This window comes from Acipenser ruthenus, chromosome 7 (genome assembly GCF_902713425.1).
Source record: "Acipenser ruthenus chromosome 7, fAciRut3.2 maternal haplotype, whole genome shotgun sequence".
Taxonomy (NCBI): domain Eukaryota; kingdom Metazoa; phylum Chordata; class Actinopteri; order Acipenseriformes; family Acipenseridae; genus Acipenser; species Acipenser ruthenus.
In genome coordinates, this window is record NC_081195.1 from 43,696,151 (window position 1) to 43,723,042 (window position 26,892).

General features: G+C 37.3%; 1 protein-coding gene across 5 annotated transcripts in view; it reads right to left on the reverse strand.

The window, feature by feature from the left end:
- LOC117414514 (anoctamin-4) overlaps positions 1-26,892 on the reverse strand; it is an 83,310-nt gene that overhangs the window by 52,906 nt on the left and 3,512 nt on the right. For 4 of the 5 annotated variants that reach the window (XM_059027021.1, XM_059027022.1, XM_059027020.1 and 1 more), the window contains exon 3: positions 20,709-20,951. In XM_059027021.1, the coding sequence (XP_058883004.1) occupies positions 20,709-20,951 (243 nt within the window). Of the gene's footprint in view, positions 1-7,968; positions 8,493-20,708; positions 20,952-26,892 lie in introns of those variants that run through there. The other variant, XM_034024291.3, reaches the window with a different exon arrangement.

Sequence of the window (26,892 nt, forward strand, 5' to 3'; positions counted from 1 at the left end):
TATGATACATGTTAATTAATATGGTAACATACATGTTAATTAATATGTACTGTAGTAGTAATAACCATGCAATTGCCACATTTGAATTCAATGGTCATTTAAGTGCCTTATAATATTTAATAGTATAACATTCACTAAATGGTATATCACTCGACTGCTCACATTTGTAACCACCTTCCTAGCTATCCACATGGCTCCGATATGAGTCTGAACTCACAGCCAGCTACTTAGGGAACACTGGTTTACCACTGTGGTTAGTAACTAGGACAGGGGTGGGCAAAGTTGGCAAATCAATTTCAGCTATGCTTTTAACAGCCCCCACTGCACATATACCCTGATATCAAAATAAAGATATTGTGCGGAAGATAAAATCTTACTTGATACACAGATAGTGCCTTCTTATTTGCTTTTAATTGTCTTACATTTATGACATTAAAACATTATTCATTTTGTTCAAAGTAAAGCATGCATTTAAGGTTTCTTTTTTAAATTTATAAAAATATAAATTGATATATTTTCCCTCAAAGCAGATTTCTGGTTTATGTAAATTATATTTGGCAGACACAGCCATTACATTAATTTAAATTAGCACCCTGCTGATGATTCTAGTAAATATCCTAATGTGCCACTGGCAGTATCATTACAACATGGGTACAGTAAATAATATTGAACTCCTTTGGGTATACAATTCCTAACTTTAGGGTTTTCCACATTCCAATAACTTGTCGAAAAATAAATTGAACAAATATGTCTTTTTAACATAGCCTCCTGTGATCTCAAAAACACTGCCCCTTGCCTTATACAGACACTAATTTGCAAGAACTCAAATTGTAATAATAATTAAAAAAAAAAAAGCAATGTGGCTGAATTGTAGTAGGTTATTGACATTATAGATATGCAGCATTGTATACCTAACAGGAAGACAAATGTACTGTATTCATCACAGGAGTATACTGTATAAATACATATTAAATACACAGATAGTTGTATAAATAGACAGATCTTATCCTGATCAATACAGTAGAAAGCATGGTTGTCAGATTAAAGATGGAATGATAGACAGGATGACAGTCAGATATGTAGAAACACTGCAAATGTAGGAATTTCCTATAGTCTCAGCCATTAGAAGAACAAAACAAACGCAGTGATTTCGTTGACAGTGCTTACACTGCAGTTCCCTACTGGGATCTGCATGGGATATACCCTACAATAGCCCAGCATACTGAAGCACCATATTTAATTTCAGTCTTTTATCAAAGCTGTCCAATTATGCAAAACTGTAGTATAGTTTTTCAAAGGAGGTGTACCACAAAGAAAACTGCAATGTCTGGTGCAAAATGAATGACCTTTTTTCATTTAGTTGAATAACACCTCTTTGATCTTACTCATAGAAAATTCAGCACTGTGAAGCTTGTTTAAAATACTGCATTTCAGCACTAACCAGACTATGCACACAGTACCTACCTGCTTTATCCTGCAGTACAAAGGTCCCGGCAGAGCCCTGCATTTAAATATCTGGACCGGCAGAGCCCTGCATGTAAATATCTGGCATGGCAGAGCCCTGCATGTAAATATCTGGCATGGCCGAGCCCTGCATGTAAATATCTGGCATGGCAGAGCCCTGCATGTAAATATCTGGACCAGCAGAGCCCTGCATGTAAATATCTGGACCAGCAGAGCCCTGCATGTAAATATCTGGACCAGCAGAGCCCTGCATGTAAATATCTGGCATGGCAGAGCCCTGCATGTAAATATCTGGCATGGCCGAGCCCTGCATGTAAATATCTGGCATGGCAGAGCCCTGCTGGTATTTGGATTATTCTGATTTAAATGTATTGTTTTGGGTTTGTTTAAAATGCGATGATTTTGTTTGTTATTGCTTGGCAGCGTGGGTGGTGTTAAAGCCCCATCCCTCTAAACGTGTGCAGAGTGTGTCCGTCTCCAGATTGATTAAGTGATTACTAATTCAGAGATGGCCACATGTATAAATGCACTGCAGCCACTCATAGTGGGGGTGGGTTGGAGGAGAGACTAACTATGGGAGAGAGATGAAAGTAAGAGAAAAATAAGCAATTGCTACTCATGTCGGCTTTACACTAGCATGATACTTGTTTGGTTCAGGGTTTTTTTTTTTAATCTGTCTATTTGTTTTGGCCATCGTACCTTTTTGTTTTGAAAAAAGTGTTTTTGTTTAATAAATATGTGCTCAGCAAACAATAACAAACAAAATCATCGCATTTTAAATAAACACAAAACAGTGCATTTAAATCAGAATAATTCATTTACCAGCTGGGCTCTGTCCTGCCAGATGTATACATGCAGGGCTCTGCCCTGTCACAGACCCTCAACTAAGTTTAATAATATCAGTCTCACACACCTGGGGGAAAAACCCCACCAAGCCTGTGAGGCTTGACATTTTATTTGTGTCTATGTCAAGGCTGGCTTTTAGTGACCCATCATCCTATTGTTGATCAATTGATCAATATGAAACTGAGCTAAGGCCAGATTTCTGCAATGCCAATCCAACTCAAGATAAAGCATGTAGGCACAAGTACGGCACACATTTAGTTTGTTCTTTGTAATAAATTATGTTTATTTTCAGTAAATGAAAATATGAAATGAGATACACAAAATATTAATGTGTAAGCTTTCGCTGCCATGTGGGCTTTGCTGTTAAAAACACATACATTTTGAAAGCTTAGAAAGGGCGACATATATTTAGAACTTCCCTTGTCTTTATATAGAGCTGGGGGCATTCCCCAGTGAGTTCTGTGCTCTTTTTGCCTGCAGAATACTCCAGCAATGTGCTATTAACTTTGGTCTTGTATTGCACTGCGGACATTTACAATACTATCAGTTATTACAAAGTAAATATCTGCAGGGGTTGTGGTTGTGGTTACCTCGTGCAAAGATTTGTAATTTGGTACAGACACACATTGACAGCATAGCTATCACCATTATATTATAGGCTGCACAAATGGTTTTAATCTGATTATATCTGCCAAATGATGCGTGCTACACATTGTGGTCTATTTTTCTTAGTTTTATTTTTTCCCAAATCTATGTTGAAATGTGTTTTTTTTCATTTTTTCTTTTTCTTTAAAATGTGAATGCATTATAAAAATATTAATATGCTTTTATGTTGAGGTTTTTCCCCTCCCATGACCATCCTGCTGAAAACCTACTGTTCAGAATCAGTTAAAGCTGAATCATATTGACATATAAATGTAGGATAAGATAAAATACAGTGGAAACTGGACAGCCATCCAGAGGCACCAAAGTAACCAATTAGCACTAGTTAGAGAAGACATCTGTCTCCCCAGAGCCTTGAGAAACTGTTATAAAGAGCCAAACCAATAAATGATGTTAAACTTAACTAGATTTAATCAGAAAATCCTGCACTGCTTCTCGTCCGCATTATTTTCCAGATGTTCTACCAAACTTCCATACAGCAGAGAATGACCCAAAACAAGAAAAATGTCATTCAGTTCTGGGAAATGCCTGTTACATAATGTTTTTGTAAATATAATTTAGTGCAGTTGCAGGTAGAAGGATAGACATTGAAGAAAATGAAGAAAGAAGTCTTGTTATGGCTATCTGTCCATGCTGTTTTTTTTAGGTTTTTTTATTTCTAATGAAAGTCATTTTTACAAAGTTTTCCTCACTATAAGCTTTTCATGTTGCATGTTTCCAAAAAAAGAGCTTTTCTTGACACTGTACAAAAAACTAAAAAACTAAATGAGAAACAATTAATACTTAATGCAATTAGAGGTATTTATAGTGCACTTCATTTATAAGAATCACTGATATAAGAATCAACCGCATTTACTGGGGACACTGGGACAAAATCATTCCTATACTAACCAATGTAAAATACTCTGCTTGTAAGTATCAAGCAATCTGCTTATAAGAATCATTTCAGTGCAAACTGACTGCATGTAATACAGTACTGTATCAAGTGCAATGACATGTACAGCCAATGAAGCTGTTTTTGAATTTGATCACATCTCATGTGATTAGGCACATACACAGCTTGGATCGTGCAGTGATGCAGGAAACACTGCATTGTTTGTAATCAAATGGTGACTGCGCCACTGCATTGTGCAGGTATGTTTTTTGTGTTCTCTGTTAGTGAAAATTTGTTTCAATAAAGTGAATACCTATTCACTGAATACATACCGAGTAAAGCAGTATTGTGTGATATGCATGCAGAGCGAGTAGGATTGTGGCGCAGTGTGGTGGTGGTGGTGGGGGGGGGGGGGGGGGGGCTTTGCATCTCCGCTTAATGAAATACTGTGAGATTTGCAACAGAAAATAAGTAAGCCACAGATGCTTAAATGCAGTGGTAGTGCTAAGAGTAAAATACTGTACTGTAATGTCATTTTAATTCAAAGGCCATTACACGTAACACCACACGGCAGTTAAACTAGGCACCCTCACAAGACGATCGCTTCTCTCAAGTATACTGTAGTAAAATAGGATTATGCAGCCTTGAGTACACATAATCGTGATCCTATAACAAACTGCTTACCCACGAGGACTTGTTTTGATGTATTGTGCAGTGACTGAGCACCATTGACATCGGTATACTGTATTTAAACTGCTGAATGGCCGAGGACAGTGTAAATTATCAGGCTGGAGTCTTGATTTACAGTTTTAAATCGGTGTTGGTTTATCTTTCTTACACTGCGGTGGCGAAAAAAACACTAATAAAACAAACCAAATAAACCTAGCTCTCAGCTGGATCACTAACTAAACTGTACTTCTTGTGGCACAAACACTAGATCTCTAACTCGAATTAGAGATAAATAAAGTGATACACGCCGCTGTATCACTTTACATTATTATTGTTTACTGTTGTTTGCCGTCAGGCTCTGGACAAATAACAATCAATAAACACCATTTCACCCCTGCACACACTTACTCACTTTGCCACAAGGTGTCATTAACTTTAACAAGCAGTTAACCAATTGACTATTATCCATAATTCGTTAAAAGCAGCTGTGGATTTTTCGTGAGTGTGCATACATGCGGGAACTCGTGACATCTAGTGGTCAATGCATTACACTGTAGGGAACAAGCTCTTATCATTCTGATACTAAGGTTGGGACCAAATCAAAACTTTGACAACCTGTGAATTGCCTTAACAAAACTGTATATAATAGTGTTTTCTTTTTATGAGTAGAAGAAATAAGATACTTACAAAAAAGAAAACGCTATTAAATACAGTTTTGTTAAGTGCGGTTAGCGGGTTGTCAAAGTTTTGATTTGGTCCCAGCCTAAGTTTGATTCTGCACCACAGTAATCATATCGGTCTGCTTTTAAGAATCAACCGCCTATAAGAATCAAAACTTGATTCTTATAAACGGAGTGCACTGTATAAAGAAAAGACAATCAAAATGTTACAACATGCATGTCACTCACAAATTTGGGTGGAAATGACATGCCACTTACTGTAGGTTACATACAAACTGTTAAATAATAAATTATACCTCCATTACTTCAAATGCAGTCATAAATTCAGAGGTACAAGTCAAGTAGACAAATCTTTCAGCTTATGCCTTCATCTGTGTAAATCATAGATCAAACAAAGCACTGTACAACACTTGACTGTTCTAGTACAACCACTCAACGGGACTGAGTGCAATAATATTAACACAGAGTGGTCTTGAGGTCAAGCTGGCCCAGTGGAGAGTTATTGTTGCATGGGAAAAGCAACTGAAAATGTACAACATACTGGCATGGTTCCAATTCAGATGGGCATCCACTACTGTATCTTTTCAATCAATTTAGTTCACACATGAAAGGTGTTAAAGAGCAGCTTGACTAACTCACATCTTGCAGAAACCAGTGAATTGATAATGTACATTCCAACTTGAAAAGCTAGAAACATTTTTCCTTTGAAATAATATTGGAAAACACAAGCTCAAACAAATCAAAAATAAAAATCTATATTCATCCCACTGTGCAGCATAAGGGCTCAGCAGCAGGGATGGAAAGCCAACTCTAGGTTTCTATACAGCTCTGATCTGAATTTTATAAGTTGAGCCAAGCCAGCCTTCCCTGTTCTGTCGCATTTGGCCGTGTCAGTATGGGCAATAATTGCAGTGTCTTTCTTTTCTGCAGGACACATTGCAGCAAACAGCTACAGGTAGAGATTCCTGTGTGAAAAGATTTCCCAATGTGAAAATACAAATGCTAATCACTAAACCATTTGGCCTGGTGTCAAACTAGGCAGTCCAGCATTAACAAAACAAGGGTATACTGCATGTCTTTTAAATTCTCTATATCTCCATTCACAGTCAGCACCGTTTAGCTGGCTGAACTACCTAGCAAACATGTCTATAAAGAACAAATTACATCATAGTGCTCTGGCTGTGCTGACTCATTCACTCTCAAGTTGTTATTCACTGTCAGTTGAGTTGAACCTGTTTGTTCGACCCACGCCATTGCCTGGGTGGGTTGAAGTGGTCTGTTCTGTACAATGTTTAACATGCATCAGCTGAGATTGTTTTTAGGTCATCAATCCAAAAAGCCAAAGTTATTAAGTGGTTTAACTAATATCAGAAACACATAATTCGTTGAAAGGACATTAAAAAGGGCATGCAGCCATATCACCTCAGACGATGTGAGATCTCAGAAGCTTTTCATTGTCAGGCTTGGTCAATACATACTGTACTGTAGATGAGTGACCAGGTGCTGGACGCCGTGGTGTTAGTGTTTTAGTAGGTGATAACTTAGCCAATGCCTTTTGCATGGTCAGTTGAAAACTTTGTGTCTTGCAAGACTTGTACTTGCAATGACTAATATTCAAAGCAATTATGTGAATAAACGGAGCAAATCATTGGTTCATTAAAAAAATGTTTATATACTGTAACATGATTTATATAACAAGGTCAGCAGTTATAAAGTTTGTAACATTTTGATGGAAAGATTGTATTAAGTATACATTTAAAAAAAATTGCTATATAAGCCAGTTGTTCTTTTCTGGTAACACTTTATATTAAGGTGCTGCTTATTAATGTTCTATAAATGTTTTATAAATATATAATAGATGCTTAATTATTATTATTATTATTATTATTATTATTATTATTATTATTATTATTATTATTATTATTATTATTATTATTATTTCTTAGCAGACATCCTTATCCAGGGCGACTTACAATTGTTACAAGATATCACATTATTTTTTACACATTATTTTTACACACAATTACCCATTTATACAGTTGGGTTTTTTACTGGAGCAATCTAGATAAAGTACCTTGCTCAAGGGTACAGCAGCAATGTAACCATGCAATAGCCATAGACAGAATTACATTTTTATAAAGGGCACAGTTTTTAGCTACCTATTCTACTTTGGGATGTTTAAACGTAATTCTGGCTATGGCTATTGCATGGTTATAAACCATGCAATAGCCATATTGTATTTGAATACACACTGCTAAAAAACTAAAGCCATGAATGATAAACCACCATGTTACACTGTCAACAAACTCTAATCCATAGCATTACAGTTATCTTTAGACTAGTAAAACAGTGCGCATGCAAACAATGTGTACAATGTTGAGGTTACACATAAAATAGACCCTAAACACATGGAGAGTGACAAACCAATAAGACATCAATGTGAAGCAGTAACTTTAATGTACCTCACAGAATCACAGAATCATATTTGATGGTATAAGATAATTTATACCAACACAGGAAATTCTAATCATACACATTTTCTGTATTTACACAACACAATTTGTAAAATGTCAACCCGATACCCTTTATAAAATGTGACCCACATATTCCCAGCAATCATATATTATTACAAAAATAATAATAATAATCCTTTATTTCTTAGCTTAGAGAAACATATGCAGTCTTGGCTCAGTACAAGGTCAAAGAACTGCGTGGCTAGGAAAGAGAGTGCACTGCAGCAAAAAAAAGGCTGAGCTTAGGCAAAACACTTACCATGAGATGCAGAAAGATTCAGCCATGTACAGGAAAAAAGCTACCTTGAAGGTGTGACATGTAAAGAAGTTCCCAGTTAGGCTTCAGGAAATAAAACAACAATAACAACAAAACAGCTATAAAGATATAATTGCTCCAGTTCAGTTAACAGGTCGGGAAGGACACAGAACCCAGCTTGGGCAGCAGCAGCAGAAGCAGCATCACATCACCCAGACCTGTGTCTATCAGCTACAGTTACATACACTACAGTAGAGCTCCTCACACTGAACAGAACTCCTACACACAACCAGCCACTGAAGCAATGTGCTGTTTTGTCTCAATGACTCAAGCAGCAGAGAGGAGAAGAAAAAAAAAGAAAGCAACACACAAAACCACGTCTGCTCAGAGAAACATGGTCACTCACATCTGGGGGAGGGGTAAAGAAAAATTGTATTTTTAGTGGAATGCAGAGAAACAGTATAGAGCAAGAGGGAGAGAGAAAGACAGAGAGAGAGAGAAAGAGAGGGGGGATAGAACAGCAAGAGCATCAGTATTCCTAATCAGTCATCACAGTCAGCCAATCAGGGTCAGGTGAGCAGTGTCAGCACCACAATTGAGCAGAAGAATGACAACAGAGCCCTGAATGAGGCACATTCTCAGCTGCTTCTAAAGCACAATGTGAGAGAGCCAAATGGCTCTTTAAGCCTGGGTGTAAGACAAATCTGCTCTGTTTTCTGCAAAGATTATTATTAGGTGATAAAGGCAAAGACACTCCTCAAGTGGGAACACATTTAAATAGGTCTTCATGGCAGGAAACAAAATGTCAAGCCACTTCAGGATTTGAAAGATGCCTAATAGATCACAGTTTACAAGGAAATGTAACTGTGGAATTTAACCCTTTCATTAATATTCTTTGTTTTTTATGATTGCTACAGAAAAAAAAACATGTTTTGATAGCCTACAGTAAACTGTGTTATTTGAAGACGAAATTCTTTATTCTAGAAGGGGACCATGTCAATTATTACTGTGCATTGAAATAATTTGCATCACTTTTCCTGTAGCAATCTAGATTTTACAACTGGGTTTCATGAGGTACCATAGGGATTTTTAGATTACTAATCTAAGCAGCATTTACTGAAATTAGCCAATTTGTGCAATTTATACCTAACATCAATGATACATAAAACACTTAGGGCCTCATGCACTAAACAGCGGTAACCAGTTTACCATGCAGTAAGCCCATTACTGTGTGATTTGTACACCTGCTATATTCACTAACCAGCAGCAAACGACTTTACACGCAAAATGAATTGCGTGGAAAAAGATACCTCGTGTGAGTCATTTACATACAATTAATAATGGTAATTCTCCCCCTAATACCGTGAGGGAGGGACTTGATATAAAAAACATATTTACTTAAAGGTGCTAACTTTCCTAAGTGTCTCAGCGCATGTTAAGTTTACCGCTTATTGAAACCCGGCGGTGTCTGTCTAAATCACAATATAAATTGAGCAGACCACAAGTAGTGCTGCGTGGGAAACATGATAAATTTGTATATCTGCTTTCAGGTACTGCATTTAATTTTTTCCAGGATAAACGATTGCCCCATGTTCCAGAGAACACTACAAATAAAATGTCAAATATAGGCTAAATAGGATGTATTTCGTTGGTTTTGTGGATTAAGGGCAATATTTTAACATACAGTCTTGACCAGGTGTGTGCCTACACACGGTCAGGGCAGGCACCGCTGCTTTAGCTGTCACCCGGTGTTTCAGTACCTCGGTGCACGCTCAGCCCTTTCGGTGACTTGGTGCGCATGGTGCTCAGTGCACATGGTGCATATGGTGGACTTGGTGCACATTGTACTTCCGTGCCTCAGTGCGCATAGCGCCTCAGTGCACGTGGTGCACATGGCGCTTAGTACACCTGGTGTATGTGGCGTTTGATGCATGCAGCGCTCAGTGTACGTGGCACTCTGTGCACGCGGCGATCAGTGCACGCGACGCTCGGTGCACTCGGTGCACACAGTGATCGGTGCGCACGGTACTCAGTGCACTCAGTGCAAACGGTATTCGGTGCACCTGAGGCTTATATACCAGGTGGTATTAGAGGAGTGACGGCGAGCATGTCCTGGTTCCATGCTTGTACATCCGGTAGGGCAAACATGCGCCAGGAAGATGGAACGACGAGGGGGACGAGGCTTTTTGTGACGTAGGCCGTGGCTCCCCATCCACAGTCTTTCCCAGCTTTCCTGGACTTCATGGAGGAGGTGCGCTCTTCTTGGGATCGTCCGGCATACTGAGGGAAGCTCTCAGAGCCGATGGCTACCAAGTTATGCCTCCTTTCCAGCATGCTGCTCCAGATCTCCGGCCTTCAAGGGCAAGCCCTAGGCCAGAGTCTGGCAAGCCTGGTAGTAGCTCACAGACAGATGCAAGCGAGGGTCCCCGATGCGGATAAGGCCGATATCCCCAGGGCATCCTTTTGGGCTGGCTGTGTAGGAGATCCTGCAGCGCTCCCACCGAGAATGCGAGGCGTCTTGGCAAGTGGCCGCACTACTCCCTCCCCGTGCTCCAGCGCGGGGCAGGTCGAGCCGTTGGCAATCTCCCCAGGCATGTACTATTACCAGGACTCTTAAATGAACAAATAAAATCTTATAAAGGCAATTGATATAAGCAAGTTTATTAAATTTCCCATTATGAAGACTGGACTGTTGCACAATTAGCTGATGAAATCGTCCCTATTGCCTTGGTGCTTTCAGTCAGCACAGAAGCCATAGCAGTGTGCACTGCTGCTTCTACATTGCATACAGTGTTTCTGTCTGCCAATGCTCTGCAAGGTCAATGAGAAGGCAACAGGAGAAATAATCATGTAACAGTATCAGACTCAAAGTAACTGCATTGTAAAACATGGAATGACCGGTGTCTCAGTCTTCAAGAATAATGGCTCATCAATACTTCACGACCTAGCTGTATGCAGAGGTGGGATCTATATAGACATGTATCGACAAAATGTATAGACAATTGACTTTTGCTTTAGTGTAATAAAATATTAACATAATACAAAATGGACATGGTAATGTACAGTATTTTCTTATCACTCATACAGGTTTCTTTTTCAAAAGTTAATTTCAGGTCTTTTACAGAAATCGATTACAATATTTGCAACATCTATTGAGATCTATATCTGTACAATGTGTGTTCAACTTGTTAAGCTTATTCTACTGCTAAAATTACATTCAATATAAATAACTATTGTTCCTTTCACATTAGGTTCATTTTCTTTGGATAAAAGTTTACAGCACAGTATTCCTGGAATTATTTCATTGATCTCAACAACATTTTTAGTATCATTTCAAATGAATACATTTGACCCTGGCTATTTAAACAAAATAAACCAAGTCTTGCAGAATAGCAGATTAAAATGTTTACATTGGCACTTACTCCTTTTTTCTTTATACATAAGAGTTTTTTTTCAGTATCACCATTAACATTGGATGAGATACTGTAGTTCTGACTTCTAGTTGCCAAGGAAACAAGTTAACCATAGGTCAAAGGTTGAGAAAGAGTCTCACATACAATGTGTCAATTAAATATTATAGAATAGCCTGGACAAACTGAAGACCATGCATCATTTAAGATGATTTAAACCCATTCCCAACACATGGATGAACTCATGCAATTACTGTACTTGTAGGTCAGGTTTGTTGTCTTGTATTTCTATATTTTAATAATAGATACAGTGGATACTCCATTAACATTCATAGGGTATTGTAGTTATTCCTCAAATGAGGACAGCAGAATAACCCACGAGCCCCCAAAGGGGTTGAGAGAGATGATTCTGACTATCCTCATGAGTGAAATAACCACAGCTCTGTATGAACATGTTACAAGCAAAATAACTTATTTGTTTACCATGCTGACATTATTTATTCCTTATAAAAGTTCATGGAAAAGGGAAAAAAATAAACTTGGTCTGAGGTGGTTGCAGTTGGATTTGTGAGGGGGGGGGGGGGGTGTTTACACTACAACCTAATTTGCTGCTTAGAATGCCCCAGAATGCTCCTTAGAATGCCCCACAACGCTATGACAGCTCTGCTTTCTTGCTCTCCCCAGTTCACGCCGCGGTTGTCAGAAAGAAAGAAAAAAGAATTGTTAAAAAAAAGCTAATCATTGGTGCAATCAAAATATTTATTTAAATAACAATAAAAACAAACAACAAAAATACAATGTGTTAAATAAAGCGTGTTTGAAATTAAACCAATAACTAAGTGGTTTACAATAAAATAACTGGGAAAAACACAATCCAGGATAGTTTTTGTATAAAATTATTTTTGATAACATTTTTTAAAATAATTCTTACCGATATACTCAAATATTACACTTTTGTTTCTTTGACATCCACCAGTATCTGCACTTGTTTAACAAAGCAAAGGTTATCAGAAACCCTGGGATCCTTCAAGAAGCTGCTTGATGAGATTCTGGGATCAATAAGCGACTAACAACCAAACGAGCAAGATGAGCCGAATTGCCTCCTCTCATTTGTAAACTTTCTTATGTTCTTATGTTCTTAAGTGCCTTGTGTACAGTTCTGCAAGAACTAAATTAGTGCTGTTCATAATGTGCTAAACCATACTAGCCAGATACTTTGACATATTGTTACCAGCTATGTAAGCAACAACCTCCCTTAGAAGTATTCAGATTCAACCTTTTATCCAGATGATATTGGTTGCTAGCATGAATATTTGAAGAGTTGTTTGGGCAGTGAATGTCTTATCTGCACAATATGTGTGGAGTCCTGTAAAGGGTTAAAGAACTGGTTAAAGTTGACAGAACATCTAGAGAGGCATTTGCATATTTCCCGAGGGCTGAAGCCCTTTTGATCCATTTGATGTGCCACGTTCACTCTTTGCAGCAATGTAATAAGCTACAAAATGTACTGAAATTCCAGGAGAACATATGCTCTGGGAGCAGTATGCTGAGGTGAAATACCCTTCTTTATGCTCAACTGCATAAGACACAAAAAAGCACACAAGAAAAGCACATAATCCTCTGACATGAAAATCAACATTACACAGAAATGAGCTTGTCCACCTGCCAATTAATTAAACTACATGACTCACTGGAACCATGTTCTGCTTTAAAAAAAAAAAAACACTTTTAAGTGTTCTGGCAGCATGTACTGTATTCCGTTTGACTGCAGAATATGTATCTGCCTAGTGCTGGCACTGTGAAGTAATGGCTATTACTGCAGCACTGCAGCAAGTATTTTTTTAACCAGCCATTTTTACATAAAACTAGTAAACAGGCTTCCCTAGTGCCTGTGGTAATTCATTCCTTGTTTACTTATAATAATACAGACAAGTAATCAAATTTACCAGTCAACCTTATAGGAGCCTGTGTGGTCCAGTGGTTAAAGAAAAGGGCTTGTAACCAGGAGGTCCCTGGTTCAAATCCCATCATAGCCACTGACTCATTTTGTGACCCTGAGCAAGTCACTTCACCTCCTTGTGCTCCGTCTTTCGGGTGAGACGTAATTGTAAGTGACTCTGCAGCTGATGCATAGTTCACACACCCTAGTCTCTGTAAGTCACCTTGGATAAAGGCGTCTGCTAAATAAACAAATAATAATAACAATATAATTAAATTCAATAAACAACCTTAGCTTGCTCTATGCATATATAATCCTTTAATTATCCAACCAAAATCAATAAACTAAACCAACTCTGGTAATTCTAATAAGAGGCTCTGAGCAACACATGTAACCTTTTACCCAGCAGTAATGAACAACAACTACAGTACTTGTGCAATATGAGCAAGGATTTTCATTCAGTTCACTAATTTAAGATTCTATAGTTAGCTTTACTGGAAGGAGGGACTAATGCTACCTTTTTATTTGGCATTACAACTCCACAACAGGAGTTTGTCAACAGCGATTCGACATTGCAAGCAACACAATTAACTTGTGTCATTTTAAATAAGACACAGTTAATTAATATGACAGTTACCTTCTGACTTTGCCTCCCTAACCCGTGGAAGCACCAGAGCCAGTGCAGCACTCTCTTATTTTAAAAGTACTGTATCTAGGTTTCAACATTCATTTGCTTTTGAACTCTTTTAGTTTAGAATTTGAATACTGCATGTGACTTAGGATCCGTAATTGAAGTATAAACACATGTTTTGATCATTTATCTACTGACAGAAACAATCATACATTTAGGATCACATGGTTGAATACAACTCAAGTATGATTAAACAGTACATACATATTTGTTCCCACCCACCATGACACAAAAGAAGAAAACAATGAAATATGCTTTGGTTTGTTTCTGTTGATAGGGAATAATAAGCATTAATCGGGGGGGGGGGGGGGGGGGAGTGACTCCAAACCCTTTATTAAATACATTATTTCACTAATGTCACTGAAAATCACAGTGACATGAAAGCATTCAGTGAGTCAGACCTGAGGGAAACATAGAAGCTCAGCAGCTTAATGCAAAAAAATAATTTGCCGATTCCAAATTTAATAAAAAATAAAAGCTTTCCTTTGCTTAAACCCTTTGCACAAAAACGATGCACAGGCTTGACTATCGATAGTTGTCAAGCGATACAATGCAACTTTTGATTACACTTGAATATGGAAAGATAGTTGGAAAGATAGAAGGTATTGTGGTGACATCCCAGATCATTTCTAGTAAAATATTGTTCATACATAGCTAAAGTCATGTCTTGAGATAGTAGTCAAATACATGTTTACTTGTCTTGACATAGCTTAAAGTTTAATGTTACAATTACTTTATCATAAAATTAATTTCTCAGTCCTCATAACTGGGGGCTCATTAAATTATCACCACACTTGACCAGACTTAATTTACAAATGTGCCCATGCATATAATGAAGGCTTGACACGGCTAATGGGCGGCGGAGTGCATTGCATGGCGGAGCGCATTTTGGTGGTGCTAACATAGTCTTAACTCGCCAAAAGTGTCATGATACATACGGGGCAATTTTAAGGCTGGAGTAAACTAAACACTATGGCCTTAATGCCGTCGCAAACCCGTGATACATGTCCCACATAGTGTTCTAAAGAATTAGATTAACTTAACTTGGGTGCAGTGGATGCCAGTTTGCCTAAAATATTTGTAATGGTACTGATTTAAAGCTGCAGGGTCTCACAATCATTTTATACTGAAATGCAATTCATCAGTGTCCTTTTATTACTTTCTTCAATTATTGTGTCAGAAAGCACTCAGTTTTAGCTGTTGTAACAATAAGCATCCTTCTCCCTTGAAACCTGCTTAGAGGTACTGTAACTCAATGATGCCTTCAAGCTATGTCACAACTTCAGGAAGCAAAGCTAAAATGTAAAAATCGAAATGTACTGTACTATGTTTACAAGACTGTCTTTGCTTTCACAACATATTGGTCTAGTTGATTTAAAGGACCTCTGGCAGGGCGAGGAGCCCTGCACATGAAAAGGGGGCGAGGCAAAGCCCTGCCATAAATGTATTATTTATTTTAGAATAAAAATAATATTATTATTATTATTGTTATGATTTATTTATTTATAAATATGACGGCGTAGCCGTATTTTGTTATTGTTTTATAAATGTGACGGCGAAGCCATGCATTTTGTATTGTCTTATAGCGTGGATGGGAAGCCCCATCCACATTTTAAAAAACCTCGTGCAGAAGGTGACCATCTCCCGAGTTACTTAATTGTTGCTAATCAGGAGATGGTCACGTGCATATAAGCCTGCAGCTCTCTGCACTCGGGGTGGGTGTTCAGAAGAGAGCACGAGGAGGAAAAGAAAAAAAGATCAACATAGGATCAGTGAAAGCGATCTGCCCAGCCTGACCTGTGTGTTTGGTATTTGTCTTCGAGATTTTGTTTTTGTATACCTGTTTTATTTGGCTCTGTGAGCAGTGTTTTTGTTAAAATATTTTATTTATTTTTGTTATTTAAAAATAAACGGCGCACACTGCGTCTTTTGCCCTGAAGTACCGGCCTTTGTTTTCTTCCTGCATCTCTCTTGGAAAGAATCCATTTCATTGAAAAACATGTTTACCTTATTCCAGTTAATATTACCCATAACTTATTTAGATATTTTATACAGCTTTATGTTGGTTGGACAAACACAGACCCATATGTTTTAAACAGACCCATCATTTGTATCAATTAATAAAATCTATTTTTATATGCCATATTTTCATCTTTTTTTTTAAAACAAAGTCTAGATAAAACTACATTTCACATAAATTTAAATTCACACAAATATTCATTCACAACAATGAAGTCACAAAGTAAAGATAAATATTACAAATTACTTAAATATGTTTCAGCAATGATAAAACTAAGTGAAGGATAATTGGCCACTAACGTGTGCCATAAAGTAATCGGCACATAACTTTTACGTTAAACCTTTCAATATGTAGAAATGACAGTACTAATGTTACTTTATATGTTTATAACATCTGTTTCTTTGTTCAATAACTAAAAAGGATTTTACACAAGGGACGTTTAAGGGCCTACAGGGCCTAATAAAGCAGGCAACTTTTTTTCATTAAGCTGTCAGCAAGTAAAAACATCCATATTTCATCTGTTCATGGAGGTACTGGGATTAAAACAAGGCCTTTCTCCTGCAGCTTGTTGTTTGATATACAGTAGAATGTGTAATCCCATGCATTATTAATACAGCTGTTGTATATCAAAAAGATTTCATTACAAATAAACACACTTTTCATATACAAATAATCATTATAGTTTTTGTTGAACAAACATTAAATAAGAATGAGTCTTTAATTTAAACATTTCAAGTACTGTAGAACTCTTACTCAATGCCTTTCTGAAATGTGGCGACTAGAAGTCTTTCTCATTGAAGACATTGATAAAGTTTAACAGTTAGTGATTTTTTTGAATAAAAACATGTCTGGCAATTACATAATGGTGACATTATGCCTAATAATATGGAGGAATTAATGCTCCATTCCCTTGAGTTGCTCTTGATTGGTTTTCTTTGCTTAGTAATTCATCAGAAATAAATGTTTTTTTCCAGTGCTCCATTTATATATGGCAAGCGAGTACAAAAGAATGACGCTAGAGATGATATAAGTAGATGTGTTATGTGGGCTTAAATTCCCCTCTACTTTTGGTTAGCTAGTGGTATCTTTTTTCAGCTGCGTTATCATGTAATACAGTCTGTCAAATTGGAAAATAAAAAGCAAAGATATGTCGTGAATATATCTGCAGGGAAATGCTCCAGGGATTAAGTAAGTACAGCTAATACACATGTTGATGTTGCTCTCATTCAAGATACAAACTGGAGCTGTCCTGTGTATTTTTTTTAAAAAACATACATTACCTGAGACCCAAAACCCCAAACTGTGGGTACAAATTACACACCTCCTTCATGTAAATCCAAGTAAAATGTTACCCCATTCTTGGAATCGGTCTCTTTGAGTGACTCAGGAAGAAAATGAGATAAATGCTTGATGGAGAATTTTTATTTACAATGAGCGGTAGCCATGGCCAGCTGTTTGCCTGTCGCAGACCTGCCACAGTGCAGCAATGCAAAAATGTCACAATGTTGCAATCCTGTTTTTTCTGATCAGCTTTAAATGAGCTGCACTTCATTATTCCTGCCAACAGGTGACAAAAGAAAACGGAAAATGTATATAAAAAAAGCAGGGGGCGCTCAAAGCTAGGGGGCAGTTACAAAACATAAACAAGAAATCAGGATTGGTTGTCAAAGTTGTATTGAACAATCTGCCCGGATCATGTTGCAAACTGAATTTACAGGACATGCCAGAGAGTATTTGCAGCAGAAAGATTAAATGACTAACTGTCTGCCATTGTGTACTAATAAATAATGATGAATGGGAAGCTACTGGAATCAGTGCAACTCACTTTATCATTTTTATAGCTGGCCACGGCTACCATACAGATACAGATTTAGAAAAAAGGGGAATCAGTTAAATAAACCAGTGATGTACACTAAACAAAATGAGACAAGCTATTAAAATATTTTGGGCATTTACTGTTATAACCAAAAAAAGAATATTTTTTGTGGTTTTTACCGGACGTACAAAAGTACTGAAACATAGCATGTAAATCTGCAATGAATTAACTGCATAACTTACAGGTGTATATGTGTATTTACAAACGGAGACCTCTGGCTAATTTATTTAAGTCTTTGATTCATCTAGATTTGAAGTCAAATCATCCAGAAATGCTGCAGTTGGCCCATTTGAAAATCCACAGGCATCTAACAATGGACTTCCTTAGATAACAGTTACTGGTACTCAGAACATGTGACAGGATGTATTAATCATTTAACAAAACAAACATGCTGTGTTCCAGTTCAATAGTACATGCGAATAAAACACACGGTTCTAACTGTTATTACACTGGCTCATGGACCATATCTTTTTTAGTGTAAGTTGACAAGTTGACCTCAATAGTGTAACCAAAGCATTGTTCTCTAATAAGGGTAACTGGGACCGTTCACTCAGATGTCCTTGGGTTCATTTTCAAGTCAGTACTGATGCAGCAGTTTTTAAATGAATAATATATGAACTCAGAATCATTATCATTATACTAGTTAGTGCACAGCTGATAACAGCAGGCATTTCCAAGAGCCCTTCGTTGTTCCTATTGTTGATATGTAACCTAAAGCTGACAGCTAACTCAAATCCAAAAATGTTAATCAATCAGTAATCTATGTTTTACACATCAGTGTCCTGGCAGTTAAGGACATGAACTCCTGTAACTCCAGATAAGTGAATGACAGGACACTCATTATATATTTGTTACTGTGGTGGCTTCTTAAGAAATGATTTTTCCACTTCTTAGTTTTTGTAAGCTAGGTTTCCTATACATTACGAATCATCATCCAGTCACTGTGCTTCACATATCACTTCCAACTCTTAACTTGTAGAATAATTCCAGGCGTATAGACTTCCCAATTTTCAGAAAACAATAAGCTGGTATCTACTTACATCCAATAATAGTCAAACGAGTGGAAAATCCTTCCAGTACAGCAATATATTATGTGACAGTAACACCATCCAAAAGCATAAACAAATATTCTTCAGTTTAACTATTTTCTTATCCTTATGTCTTTATATCCTTTATCCTTAGGTCCTTTTATATTCTTACTGTCGCCTTTTTATGATTTCTATGTATACAGTCTTTTTATTAATCTATATACTTATCAACGGTATCAATGGTTGAAAACTGTAATAATTAACACATTTCTGAATAAACTAAATTAAGAATACATTCTTTTTTTATAATCAAAATACAAAATTGCAATTCGGCTCCTACAGTTACTTCTATGTGCTGTACATTAATAACAATTCCAAAGCAATCTTGGTGAATTGTTTAAAGCCTTAAATCTTTTCCAATCCAATTTGGCTTTATCAACCATTTTAGAGCCAGGGGGGGAAAAATGGATAAATCAATGGCACCTGACATGCAAAATACCGAAACATAGTGAGAAGCAGTTCTTGGTATCTGAAAAGTACTTAATCAGCACAGAATTACAGAATTAATCATTTATTATTTAATCCCTGAAAGTATCCCTTGTGGGTTGAGATGTCTTTAAAAAAAAATCCATCATGTTAAGTGTGTCTCCATCCATTTTGAATGTACAGGTGGTGGACAAAAAAATGGAAACACCAATGTAAAGTCACTTCTCGGGCCAATATGGTATCCTGCTCTGTGGAGTTCTCGGCGGACCGTTTTTGATGAAACTGGCTGCTCGTGCCCCAGGTTGAAATGTGTAGTCAATTGATCTGTACTTGCTCGCCTGTTTTGCCTTGCACTTCGAATTAATGCACGGATATCACAATCCTGGAGTATGCGCTTCCGCCCACTGTTGTCCTTTGCTGATGATGTCTTTCCCTCGGAGTTCCATGCTGACATCACCTTAGACACCGTTGCTCGTGAAACATCAGCAAGTTGAGCTGTCTTGGTCACTGAAGCTCCTGCCAAACGCGCCCCAACAATCACCTTTCTTTCAAAGTCACTGAGGTCTCCTCTTGCAGCCATGCTAGCCATAATTATAGGCAACCCGGCCTGTCCAGCATTTTTATACATGACCCTAAGCATGCTGGGATGCTATTTGCTTAATTAACGCATGAGTCACACCTGTGTGAAAGCCCTTACTCTCAATATACTTGGTGTCCCTCATTCACCCAGGTGTTTCCATTTTTTTGTCCACTACCTGTAGTAATTGGAGCACTTGTGGATACTGTTATTCATCCCTTTTAAATGGATGTACGCATGTTATAACAATAAGCATTTTAATAAGAATTTTACTCATTCAAAAGTCTGTAACCAAAGCATACTAGAACAAAATCCAAAACCTAAATGTGATACTACTGTAGATGTGGTTTAGAAAAACCATGGAAGACATATATCAGCAAGGGCCACCATCATACACATTCATCATATAGTGGTTTGGTACAGTATGTTCATGTCATATCTTTGGTAAACTAAGGTAGATTTCCACAAAAGGATTATATTCACTTGGTTTATAACCCTACCTCAACAAACTCCTAAGGCTATTAGACTGAGAATGTTCTGAAAATCTAACCAACAAACATAAGGCTTACCCATTGTGCACTGATGGGACAGAATAATCTCAATTACCTAGGCAGTACTCAGTGGAACAAATGAATACAATCTGATGAAGATGGGTCTAAAACAAATAGCTGGTAAGAAATTGTATGGTCTCTGACTTACACACCGTGATCACTTACCTGCAGTGTTTTCGCTGATAGTTTCCTGACTGCTGCTGTAAGAAGGCACTGGTGTGATTGAAATTGAAGCTGGACAGGAAACAACCTCTGAGAGCTCAGCTGGGGGCATGAGAGGTGGAGGGCAGGGAACTCTGGTGTCCTCTGAGTTACACTGGGCCGGGTTGGGAGACAGGCGGCCATCTTGAGGAAAAGGATTCTTCCATTGGGAGAAACCAATGGCTACCTGTCCACCCACGTCAAAACCTGCAAATAGAAAGAAGAGAAGAAACAAATGGACTAGCAGTATCAAAAACGTCCCTGTGCCATGTTTAAATGCCTGGCTTAGGTCTACGATAGGTCAGCTGTAAATGCTACATGGTGTAAAATTCTGTCAGGGCACCCATATAGCCCCTAGAGGTCCTCCTGGTAGGGTTACCACCAGGTCCTTTAAGTCCGGCACAATTAATGCCATGTCAGTTTTGTTTTATCTCTCTTTTAAAACACAAATTAACTGCTTCCGTGACATCTAATAAAGGGTGTTTGAATTGCTGGAGCACACTCTGTCATAGGGGAGGGATTACTTCCAGCAGGGACTGCTTCCATCAATCAGCCCTCTGCAGCGAGCTGACTTGCTTTATTACCTGATTGAGCAGGATTGTACAATCAGACAACAATGTTAAAATAAAACACGTGTGGGTGACTGCAAAGGTCCGAATAGGATTTGTAAGCATTTTGTTACGATTCTGTGGATGGATTTGCCTCCAGTAAGTTAGTAGTTCAAAGTAGCTCACAAGTCAATTCATCTGTGGTTTAGACTTTGTAGGAACTATTCATGCAACCTGACTAATTACCAGTAAGTAATTCAGTGCAGCTGGCACACCACAGTAAAGCTTGCAGTAAAGCTTACTCAATGGACTGATGTTATCAGAAATTTCTTGGAAAGAAAGGTTGTGAAAACTCAACGGCAAGAGACAGAGAATAGTAAAGAGTGAAGTTTTAGCCACAAATAAATATGGCTGTGATTATTCAACTATAATTTAATTTGATCAATTCCAATTCAATATGACTTTCAAGAGATTGAGGAATTAATGATGAATTAATGAAGCCCAAAAGAGCCTCAAACAACACAAACAAGGAATGAACTGGACTCCTTTTGTGTAAGAATCTGATAGGTTCTCGACAAAAGTTAAACCATATTTGGGACACTGTTAGATGTCATGAGCAAAACAAGCTTCTCGGACTTCAAAAGAACCATCTTATATATTGAAGGTACCACCAGTCCCAGTTTGTAAAAGTATATTTAAACCAAGCCCAAAAGAGCCTCAATGCTCTCAAACCGCTACACAGGGCAACTGTGACTATCAGCCTGAGCAAGCAAGACATCGTGGGGAAGGAAACGAGAGACCGTCAGGATCTATACCTCCCATTAACCTGAAAAGACAGTTCCTACAAATAAGTGCAAATTTGCTACAAGACACTAAGACTGTGTTGGATCACTTTGACTGACTGAAGGTTCCAAGGAATGGACAATGCACATACTATAGCCTAAAATTACATTCCTCCTCATGGAACCAAATTAATTGCAAGATAGTCACATTGAAGTTTGGCAACACTACTCCCTGGTCATTATTTGGATAGGTAACCTTAAAGGAAAACCAGGTGCAGCGAGGTGTTGAAGCCTTAGAAGGGTGTGCCCCAAATGGTATTTGGCATCCACTGTTCGATGCTTCAGGGTCCTGGTGCTATGGGTATATGTCAATATAGAGCAATTGAAATCTCTGGCACAGCTAAACTGTTTGCAGTCCCAGCTCCATATTTACAGATTACAATTCTGTTTGTGGATTAATTCCTTAATGTCAAATAATCACAGCTTCCCATTATTTTTCATGAAAATGACTTGGTATTTAAGATAGTGATGGCCAAAAGTAATTAGCATTTAATCAGATCATTATAAAAGCAATTTAACGACTTCAGTGGGAATATTAGAAGAAAAATAGACGCTCTCTGCAGATTGATGCCTGTGCTCCACTTTTAGATGTCCAACAAAATCTGATTTAAATCAGGGTGTTTCTATATTAATTTGTCAAACAAATGCCTTGTTGCTGGCATGGAGGATGAGTGTGGGCCTGAGGGTGAGCATAGACAAAGAATTTAGAATTCTGCCTGATGGAATTGAGAGGCAGCACAGAATACACAGAAGAATGAGATGATGCACATGTGCACACTATACAGAATGACTGGGAAGCAGACAGCACTAAACAACAGTATGAAACTGCTACCATATAATGCAGCCTGGTAATGCAGCCTGGTAGTGTTGAAAATAATGTACAGTAGCAGCTTTTAAGCACAAACACTCATAATCACCCACAAAAATACTAGCAGGGATCAGTTGTGGATGAACATGTGTGTCTAAAAAAGGGTTGCCCCTAATGTAATTAGACTATGTGCACTTTTATTAAATCTGCATCTCAGGCAAAACTGTTTTAGAGGCAGAATTTCCTTGGTGCCAAAAAAAACAACCATAAAGGTTCTTTTTGAACTAATCTGTTTTCTTTAGTGTTTGCTATTCTTACACTTGCTAGTGTGAAAGAAGAAACAATTTTCTGTTTGATTACCTTTTCCTTCTGTCTGTGCTGTTGAATATTGGATATTGGATTTAATTTGTCCAGCTAATATCTTTGGTGCTGAGCATACTGTATTTCTTGCTCATGAAATGCAATTATGCCCCCACACTCACTCCTAATTATAACCCACACATAGCACACTATCTACATGAAAAGCACAGCAAATATTCATATATATATATATACAGTATATATTCTGGTTACAAAACTAAAGAAGAATAGATTTTTAACTTCCACAGCATTTTGCATGTAATTTCCTAATGATGTGAATAATCCTCCACAAATTATTTCTGAGATCAGCCTAGCCTCAGAACAGCTGAACTGTCCTTTTTTAAACAACACTACCCCCTGGTGGAACTTTGGGTTTACAAAAACTGTTCCACTGCACAAGGGTTGCTGTCTCTCCATAATGTTGAATCAGATAATTTATACAAGGAATGGGACAGTTTTTAAAGACAACATCGCTAGCGGAGATCAGTTTTGGATGAACATGTGTCTAAAAAAGGGTCACCCCTGTTGTAATTAGACTATGTGCACTTTAATTAAATCTGCTTTTATTAAATTGTTTTAGAGGCAGAACTTCCTTGCTGCCAAAAAAATAAATAAAATAAAAATTCTTGCAACATGCAAGTGAATCACACAGAACGTAATGTATTTAATTATGTGTATTACAGATATTAGAATATGAATCAATTGTTACCCTTTATCTTAATATTTGCCAATATGATATAATAGTACAGTATATAATGCTCCAAAACGTAGGTAATATTTACAATAGCTCCTGTTCTTTTTATATAACCTGATTTATGGCCCAAGCGTTGCTGGCAAGAGCAGATATATGTAAGGTATAAACCATGACGGGTCGTGCGGTTCCCATGATATATACCATACCCCAGAAATGGTATATATCATTAGAACCGCACAGCCCGAAGTGGTTTACACCGCTTATAATATGGCTACCTGTCATTTATGGGAAGAAAAATTCTTAAAATAATTAAAACACAATTAAATTAAGACAAAACCAGAAACTTTTATTGTGTATACATCCGCAGTGTAATATAGTCCCAACAACTCTCGTGTCAAAGTAGTACCAGATTAAGTTGACAATCGAACCAGACTTTATGCACCAATCCGATTGCGGTGTCAAGGGACAGTACCTCAGTTTCCCACAGACACTTCAAATCCAGGCCGGTAATTCGGGGGGTGGTGTCTGGCCTTGTCTTTACCTGCTTTTCTAAGAGTTTTCCTGACTGACAGGAATACATCATTGCTGGTTTTAAACTCGCTGTCAGTAGAGATGTTAAAACTTATACTGTTAAAATATGTATTTAGTCCAGCTCAGCGTTATAAAACTGGAGACTGACTACTGGTCCCCAGTTGAACTTCTTGCACTAGCATAAAATTCTCTTAACGTTGTTGAGTTTTTTTCTTTTTTTTTACTTATTTTCTTAAAATGAATGTCCATATTTTTTTCTTTAAGTACATTAACCAGCCCATGCTGTATTTTTTTGTGTGTGTTTTTTTCAATCTTTGTTTTTTTCTATTTCATTTAGCTGTTCCTCATCTACTATGTCTACTCTTGCTGGTGCACTTATTTTATTTATATATTTTTTTCAGATGGACTGCTGTCTTCACTCAGAAAGTTGGTGTTGTACCAGTTATGTGGAGTTTCATCCCCAAATATATTAAAGGAAATAGGTCAAATGCCACTCATTTTTCCCTGTGGTTTTGTAACTAATAACAAATAAAATGGCAGTTTGTCATGGAATTTAGAATGTAGTGGTGCGTAGTGATTTATTCAGTGTGAAGCGGCTCATTAGTAAGCCGTGATATACACTATATATACGACTGTCATGTGATGCTGTTTAACCAATAAGAGGTTGTTATTTTTCCAAGCCGTGTTATATATATATATATATATATATATATATATATATATATATAATTTATTTCTTAGCAGACGCCCTTATCCAGGGTGACTTACAGTCGTAAACAAAAATACATTTCAAGAATGCAACATAAGTGAAAATATAGTATATCATATAAGAGCCACATGAGTTCCAAATCTATAATATTACATAATAATGTTTTATTGAAAAACATAATATTTTACTTTCCCTTTAAGAAACATGTTTAAAATGAATGTGTTAAAGCTACAGTGTCCTACAATCATGTTCAATTTTAAGCTGGATTACTGATGTCTGCAAGCCTAAAAATAGTCTCTTGCTGTGCACTCTGCTCTATGAAATTGCAGGCTTGTTGTTGACAGTCCTGTCATTTTACATAACATTGCATGCCACCTTTAGACACTTCTGTGCTTATGTGTTCAATTGTGAGAGAAGTCTGGAGGGGAATTCCAAGCAGGCAAATTTGTATGCCAATGCAAGCTGCATCTTAAAAGTAACAAATAAATGCATAAATAAATAAATATATACAATTTCTGTTTGGTTTCTAGTCTGTCTGGAGCCTTCTGGTTTTTAAGGCTCAATGTGCTGACACTGGAAGCAATTTCTGCTACTATACAATAACCCATAAGAGTACTTCACTGTTATTATACTTAAGCCACGATTACAGTGACAGTATTGATTCTGTTCATGGTAAATGGGTAACACACTGTGTTGTAAAAGCACTATTGATTGACAATTGTCAGACTGCAAACACTACAAGGCTAAAAGCTGTAAAAATGCAGCAATAATTATATTTATGTTTTTTGTTCTGAGACAGTTTTTCCCAATGCTATTTATGTCGTTTAATTGGGACATAAGTTTGTTTAATTGGGATACAGTATTTTGTAATGATGAACGGAGATCGCTTTTCAGAGCAAGACAGGTTCTCGCAGTGCAGTGAGTAGTACGTGATTACTCTGTGACTTGAGAAAACCACATTGAACTCTTGAAGGAGCTGGAGTCTCCTGTGGTTTCTCAGGCTGCTGTTGCAAAGAAAGTTGGCATGTCAACATCACAGGTACCTCGCCTTGTGATGAAATGTGATTTCATTCATTTCATGTAGTAATAAAAAATAGCGATTCATTTTGTTTAGGAATAGAAAAACAAAATTATGATTTTAAATTATGTATTTTACATTTAATCATAATGTAATGTGATTTCATTCTTTTTCTTTTCATCTAGAAAAAAAAAGTGTGACTAAGGTCATCTCAAATGCCTCTCGTTTAATTGGGACAGTCACTTATTTGGGACATTTTTACTTCTCCCGAGGCATCCCGATAAAGAGGCACCGACTGTACTTTATTATTGGGGTCTTGTTTAACAGAATCTGATAATCAAGGTCTGTAAAGCAGACATACAACTCTCTCTCTGAAACAAAGCACAGTATCGGAAGCACAGAAAACAAAGTACCGACAGAACAAAAAAATAAATAGACACAATTTATAGTGTTAGAGCCAGCCTAACAGCAAACATTCAATTCAAAGTAGGACTTACTGTGTATAGCAAGCTAAACTAATTAAGTTTGGGACAGAGAAGTGAGCTTCACATAAAATGATTTATGTTTTATTTAAATCTATACGTCAGTGATTGGGAGAATGTGCTTGTTGTATTCTACTGAGACACCACAGGAAAATA